This window comes from Cryptomeria japonica, chromosome 9, assembly GCF_030272615.1.
Source record: "Cryptomeria japonica chromosome 9, Sugi_1.0, whole genome shotgun sequence".
Classification (NCBI taxonomy): Eukaryota; Viridiplantae; Streptophyta; class Pinopsida; order Cupressales; family Cupressaceae; genus Cryptomeria; species Cryptomeria japonica.
Window position 1 is genome coordinate 571,177,304 of NC_081413.1, and position 7,067 is coordinate 571,184,370.

Genomic DNA, 7,067 nt, shown 5'->3' on the forward strand with positions numbered 1-7,067 from the left:
ATAACATGACATGTAATGATAACAACTTGGATGGCAAGACGTCCATTTTTTATTTCAGAACGTAGAGGGACCGCTTTTAGAATGCTAAAATGTCCATCTTGAAATTGGACTTGTTATTGATAATGCAGAATAATTATCGAATTAATCATTACAGTAATTATTAATCATTAAAAAATTATCTACTTATTAACCACATAATTATCTAATATGTGGGTAAATTGTTAACCATATTACCTACTTATTAATTAGATAATTTTCTAAGGAAATAAGTTGATAAATTATTAATCATTACATTTTATCATTATTACATTATAGAACAAACCGGAAAATAGATAGTATAACAACGTGTTTTCAAACCCAACTAGACATGATACTACACTGTTCAAAACTTTCATGTTATCTACATGGTTATTCTATGATAGTACACGGTTAAAAACCATTGCATTTTTCACATGGCCATACCGGATGTGTACAAAACACGTGTGATTCTTACCAAGTCAGTCTAGATGTGTGCAAAACCGTCATGTTTTTTACCAACACACACCGAATACTACAATGTGCAAAACTTCCATATCTTTTAACATTCTTAGTCCCGATAGGTGGTTCAAAAAATGTGTATACACAAAACAGACATATAGACTAGGCATAATTGAAAATTTCTAAATTTTTACAATCTTTTGGAAACCCTAGTCCGCTCCTCAAATTTATTACAATCCCTAGAAACATTCTAAAACATTACAGAAACTATCATGATTTTTAATAACCCAAATCAGATACTACACTATGAAAAACTTTCATGTCCTTTAACATTCCTAGTCTGGACAGGTGGTTCAAAAAATGCATCCACACAAAACAAACATACAGACTGAGTAGAATTCAAAATTTCCAAATTTTTACAGTCTTTTGAAAACCCTAGTCCACTCCCCAAATTTATTATAGACCTTAGAAACATTACATAACTAAACATTCCTCTTCCACGGTTCCTAGCAACATGACAAAATGACAAAACATAGTGGAGAGTATACATACCTATCAAGACTTGGTCTCACTTAAATTCTCCATGACTTGAGCTCCAAAACCCCAACACCCATTTTCTTGCATACATTGCGAACAACCAAAATCAATGGATATGTAGAATTAGAGATAAAGCAAGGCAAGCAAATGTGACAAACAAAAATTACTGCCATTAAACAATGATTTTTCACACTTACCGCAAGTTTCTGTAGACTCTGCAAAAGATTCTGAAGATTGCCTAAAGAGTGGAAAAATTTGCGAAAACTGTCTAAAGACTCTAGAGAAATTTGAGAATTTCGACTGTCTAAAGATTCTCTAGCCACCACCAACCATGATATAAAAGCTTCGGAATGGAAGGAATCCCTTACCAGGTGGAATTCATGAAAAATAACCATGCATCACGTATTTCTCCCTCCTCTTTCAGTCGTGCCTTTTCGTGAGCCCATTCATGGATTCCAAAAAATTTATTGCTCTTTTCAAAATTACCTCGTCATTCGATGACCCTGTCGAAAACTCCATTTTAAAGCATACATTCGACCTCGAATTCTCACCACCGCCATCTCGTGCCTCTTCCCCGGGACCCACCATGCCATGTCATGGGGTCTCCACATACTATAGCCAGAGCCATGCACAAATGCTCTTGTAGTCGTGTGCTATGAGTACCAATAAAGGTGCACAAATGAATCAATTGTGGTCCAAAAATATTTTAAAATGAATGACTATTGATAAATGTGAAATTTATTGATGAACTTTTATTTATTTGTTTTTTGATTTTTTGAAGTGAGTAGTTCAAAAATTGAATGCATGAACAGTTATTAAAACGTGAACCGTAACTGGTACTCTTCCCCTACTAGTGCTCAATAAAACTTGATAAGAATAACACATTTGATTTGAGAGATCCACCGTGAAATTTAGATCATAATGGCCCACCTGCACTTCTTAGTTTTGTCGTGAATGGACGTTGCGACTTCCTTGCTGTCCCATACGGCAAGGGGGCTCAGACAACCGGTTGAAATCAATTGGTATACAGTGTACCCATGTCGTATACCTGATTCACTGTTTTTGTAATGAAGTTCCGTTCATTCCTGAAACATTTGGAGGTGTGGGCCAGCCTGTATTAAACAAAACTGTCCCATTATTCAGAAATACGACAGATACCTGTTATCTAAGCATAAATAGATGCAGAGAAAGGTCCAGAGGAATTTCACTTTTGCAGTAAATCTCCGAAGTGTCCCTCTCACTCTTCAGTTCAGGGTAAAGTGTGACGGCCCACTTTGCAAGTGGCCCTCTAAATTTGACAGTACTTTCTACAATTTTAATTACTAATCATAAATATGTATAATACAGAATGCATGCCAAGACTGAGGCAGAGGATATGGGTATAATCCTCTTTTATAGAAATTAGTCTGGGGAATTTGGAGTTTAACTCTTGGTTATTTGGCGAGTCTGTCTTTTATAACTTTTGAGTAATATGTAATTTCTGGAAAACGTGTAATGGATTTTATTTTATAAATTTTGTTTAAATCAAAAATTAAATTTATGAGGCATTTAGCTGGTGCTGAGTTCAAATCTTGTTCAATACAGAAATTAAACTCATGATTTGTGCTACCTAAAGGGGCAGCCAGAATTGATAATGAGGAAGACCCCCTAGAAATATCTTTTGCTGATTTGATCGACTTCTTAAACAAGAAATGGCAGGTGGCCGTTGGGCTGAAAAATTGGCTGATTTAATTAGATATAACTTAGTAATCAGTTGCTTCCGGATTAAATTGTGTGCAAATTTTTGCATCAACGTTTCATCTCTGCATGCTCTCTAACTATTATCATTCTGATGATGGATCACGGAGTGTGATCCGCAATGTTGATGCAAAAATTTGCATACAATCTAATGTGGAAGCAGCTGATTACTATCATGTGGAATGTGGGAACTTAATGTCTGTTATAGATATAACTTTCCTAAACAAACCGATGGTTGGCAGCTAAAAATAACTGGTTAATCTTAGTTAGATAGGTCTTTCTTAGACAAGGGATGGTTAGTGGTCATACAAGGCTACACAAACCGACTGATCTTGATTAGATGGGACTTTAGGTAGTCAAGAGGATGATGAAAACTGGCTGATTTTAATTAGATAAGACTTTAGGCAACCACACAAGACTAAAAAAATGGGGTGATCGTAACTAGATAGGACTTTCCTAAACTAGGGATGGCTGATGGTACATGGGGCTACAAATTGGGTTGATCTTAGTTAGATGGGACTTTAGGCAGCCACATAGGATTACAAAAATTGGCTAACCTCAATTAGACAGGACTTTAAGCGGTCACATAGGACTTCAAAAATCGGTTAATCTTAGATATGACTTACTTAAACAAGAGATGGCTAGCAGCCACACAGGACTACAAAAACAGATTGTTCTTAATTAGATAGGACTTTAGGTCATTCCACGGGATTACAAAAACTGGCTTATTTTAATTAGATAAGACTTTAGGCAACCACTCAAGACTAAAAAATGGATTGATCCTAATTAGATAGGACTTTCCTAGACAAGGGATGGCTGGTGGTCACATGGAGCTACAAAATCAGGTTGATCTTAGATAGATGGGACTTTGGGCAGCCACACATGATTAAAAGAAAGGCTGATTTCAATTAGACATGACTTTAGGCGGCTACACAGGACTAAAAAACTGACTGATCTTTAATTAGATAGAACCTTCTAAACAAGGAAAAAGAAGTGACCAGGGATTAAAAAACTGTTTGATCTTAGATAGAACTTTATGTTTCTTTATTGTTTATTTGTTGTTTTTAACCTAATTTATAACTTATATTTATATTAGTCTTTTTAAGTTTGTGTGTTCTATAGTTTATAAAAATTGCTTTGCTGATGTGTTAAGTATATCTGTGTTTAAGAATTGGGATCCTTTCAAAAATCATTATTTTAATCTTAAAATGACAGTTGCTTATCAGAAAAATACAATTTGATGGCAATTTTTCATCCATCAAATTGAGGGTAAATGATAATGTATCACACCATCCAACAAAGTACAAATTCCACGTGTACAAATAGGCTGCAAAAAAGTTAAAAACATGTAAATTGGATCCGCTGCAAATTGCAGGTCCTCGAAATGTGTAAAAGTATTCTGATGGGAACAAGTCGTTAGTGATGTACTATACAGCATTGTTGTAAGTAGAAAAATCCTGGTCTCTTCATTTTCTTGTAAACAGTGATACCTGCAGACTGTAACCCAACCTGTGACCATTTGTGGGTCTTGCATTACAGCCTGCTCTTGTTTTTAGTCTTCCTAAAGATCTCATATGGCAGCCTTTTCTGTTTATGATCAGACAAGAATGGATTCAGATTATCCATTACTGTATTTTATGGATGAATTGCTTGCTGAAATAACTAGTGGAACACTTTCTCCTAACCTGTGGTCAGAGCCCAATTCCACCCTTTGGACTGCATCCAATAATAGATGTGATTCCTTTCACATGCTGGGAAACAACACTGCCTGCCCTGTATTGGATACAAATGGATTGAAGCATCAGCCAAGAAACATGCAATCTTCTTGGCCTTCACAGAATAATGAACATCCATTTGCATTTGACAGTGTACCTCCTGTTTTGGAGCATAATGTGAAAGAAAAGAGCCAGTGTGTTGAAAAAATCGCAATGTCAATCACCAAAACCTCGGGATCAGAAAATTGTGATGGTGAAGTGTTATCAGTCCACAACATTGAAACAACTCCAAGTGGGAGGGCCAAGAGAAAAATTAAGCAGCATGGCAACTCTTGTGTGGATAAGGTAACTTTGCTCAATTATACGAAGAAGCAGGGTATTATTGTTTTAACATTAGTTTGAGAGAAGTTTCATAGTTTGAGTTGAGCTAAAAAGCAATCATTTCAGGTTTTATTGTTTTAGCAGTAGTTTTAGAGAATCTTCATAGTTTGAGTTGAGAAAAATTTTAATTTTTTTATTCATTCAAAAGATTGTTTTGGAATTAACTGTGAATATTTTGAAAAGATTGTTTTGGAATTAACTGTCAATATTTTGAATCAATGTTTCTAATAGTTTCGAAATCAATTATATTTTTAAATTAACTCTTGAATGGATGAGGTAACTTTACCCATTTCTATTAAGAAGCAACCATTCAAGGTATTATTGTTTTCGCAGTAGTTTTGGAGAAGTTTCATAGTTTGAGTTGAGCTTAAATATGAATTCTTTTGTGCTTTCAAAAGAATGGTTTGGAATCAACTGTGAATGTTTTGTTCGTAATCAATTATGAATGTTTTTGAATCAAGGTTTCCTGATTGATCAATAGATTACTGAATGTTTTGAAATCAACTAGATTGAATATTTTTGAATCAATGTTTCATGATTGATCATTCTAATAATAACTGGACATTTTGTTTCAGAAATTGGAAGACAAATACAAACGAATTAAGAGCTCCAAATACCCTCAAGTAGGTTATGATAATAAAAAGAGTGAAGCTCAATTGCCTGCAAGGATTGCGAAGAAGGATCCCAGTGATGAGTCTTGTAAGGATTATATACATGTGAGAGCAAGGAGGGGCCAGGCTACCGACAGCCATAGCCTTGCAGAAAGGGTATCTAAAGATTAGTTCTCTATCTTTTACTTCTATTTTGATGATTGATTACATACACACTTTAATCTTGGATTATAAAGTGTGATCTGGGATGTTATATACAGATAGATGACATATACATTTGTGTTTTCGTTGCAGGTTAGGAGGGAGAAAATTACACAACGTATGAAAAGGTTACAGGAGCTTGTTCCTGGCTGCAACAGGGTACAATTCTTTTGCTTTATAATTATGTTTTTTAATAGGTATCGTTATGATGGTTGTTGTTTCTGGAATAGACTGTGTGGTTTCGGATCACGCTCTATTATCAGGATAATCCAGTTATGTGATCCAATAAGTTGATTCAAAAACTTATACACAGTCTAATCCAAAAACAATAGCGATGAGAATAATAGATTGTCAAAATCTGATATCATTAAGATCTTGTTTTGTGATGTTATAAGGTTATAGGCAAGGCACAGATGCTTGATGAGATAATCAAATATGTTACGTCTCTGCAGGATGAAGTAAAGGTAATAAGAGTTAATATCAAGATTGATTCTCAATTCGCTCATATTTTTTTTTGATTCCATCTTCTATCACACTCAATAATCCACCTTCCATTACACTCAATGATTCATCATTAAAAAAAAAACCTAATTTTTTAAATTTGATTCTAATTACATTATCACTACTCTAATAAATCTTGCAGTTTCTTTCCGAGAAGCTGGCGTTGGCGTCTGTATTACATTATTGCAGCTTTAACGCTGAAAATGAAGGCAGCCTGTTTGAAAATGTAAGAATTAGTCTGCCCGTATGTCTGGTTTGAAGACATTTTTGGCAGGAAAAGAAAAATTAAACCCTAAAAAGAAATAAAATCCATTGTTTCATAGATTTTTTCTAATTTTAATCTAAACAGCTATTAAATTGTTTTTTAATAAAAAACTAACAAATTCACTAACTATTAGAAAAGTTCTTTTAAGTTTTTTTCTTAATTTTCATGGAGTCTCTGATGATAAGATATAATGATTTCAGCAGATATACGGCCACTCCAACCAGCTGTGACTTCTGAATGATTTTAAGCGAAGAGAAAGAGCAGCACACTACTGCAATATGAGTTTCGTAATCGTTATATTTGTTAAAGATATGAAACTTTTAGAATATTCGACAATAGTTTGTAAAATTTATGGATTAAACCATTTTGATTTATTTATTTTATTAATATTTTCTAGTTCTGTAATTCTGATATTTGTTAAAGATATGAAACTTTTAGAGTTCACGACAATAGGTGCTTAGAAGCAAATTTGAAATGTTGAAAAAAATATTTTTATATTTTTATATTTTTTCTAGTTTTTTTATATGTTAGTAATTGGCATTTTTGAAGGTCTTCGGGGCATTTTTCAGTCCTTGAAACTTTGGCCTGCCCTTCAGAATGTTGTCGTAGGCAAGTTCTTTAAGGACTTCGCCTTCAACTCTT

The 7,067-nt window shown here is 34.1% G+C and overlaps 1 protein-coding gene across 2 annotated transcripts; it reads left to right on the plus strand.

Annotated features, from left to right (window-relative positions):
* Window positions 1–4,114: 4,114 nt before the first annotated feature.
* LOC131051315 (transcription factor bHLH137) lies at window positions 4,115–6,825 on the plus strand. Of its 2 annotated transcripts, none has more exons than XM_057985774.2 (6): window positions 4,115–4,811; window positions 5,423–5,614; window positions 5,753–5,818; window positions 6,055–6,123; window positions 6,303–6,386; window positions 6,626–6,825. In XM_057985774.2, exons 1-6 carry the CDS (start codon window positions 4,326–4,328, stop codon window positions 6,653–6,655), a joined length of 927 nt encoding a protein of 308 aa, XP_057841757.2. In that variant the 5' UTR covers window positions 4,115–4,325; the 3' UTR covers window positions 6,656–6,825. The 2 variants fall into 2 exon arrangements, with proteins under 2 accessions (XP_057841757.2, XP_057841758.2); XM_057985775.2 differs by having other exon boundaries at window positions 6,629–6,825.
* Window positions 6,826–7,067: the final 242 nt, after the last annotated feature.

Coding starts and splice junctions, on each gene's coding strand:
- LOC131051315 (XM_057985774.2), top strand. CDS start 4,326: ATGGCAGCCTTTTCTGTTTATGATCAGACAAGAATGGATTCAGATTAT. Junction 4,812..5,422: donor GCAACTCTTGTGTGGATAAG/GTAACTTTGCTC, acceptor ATTTTGTTTCAG/AAATTGGAAGACAAATACAA. Junction 6,124..6,302: donor CTCTGCAGGATGAAGTAAAG/GTAATAAGAGTT, acceptor TAAATCTTGCAG/TTTCTTTCCGAGAAGCTGGC.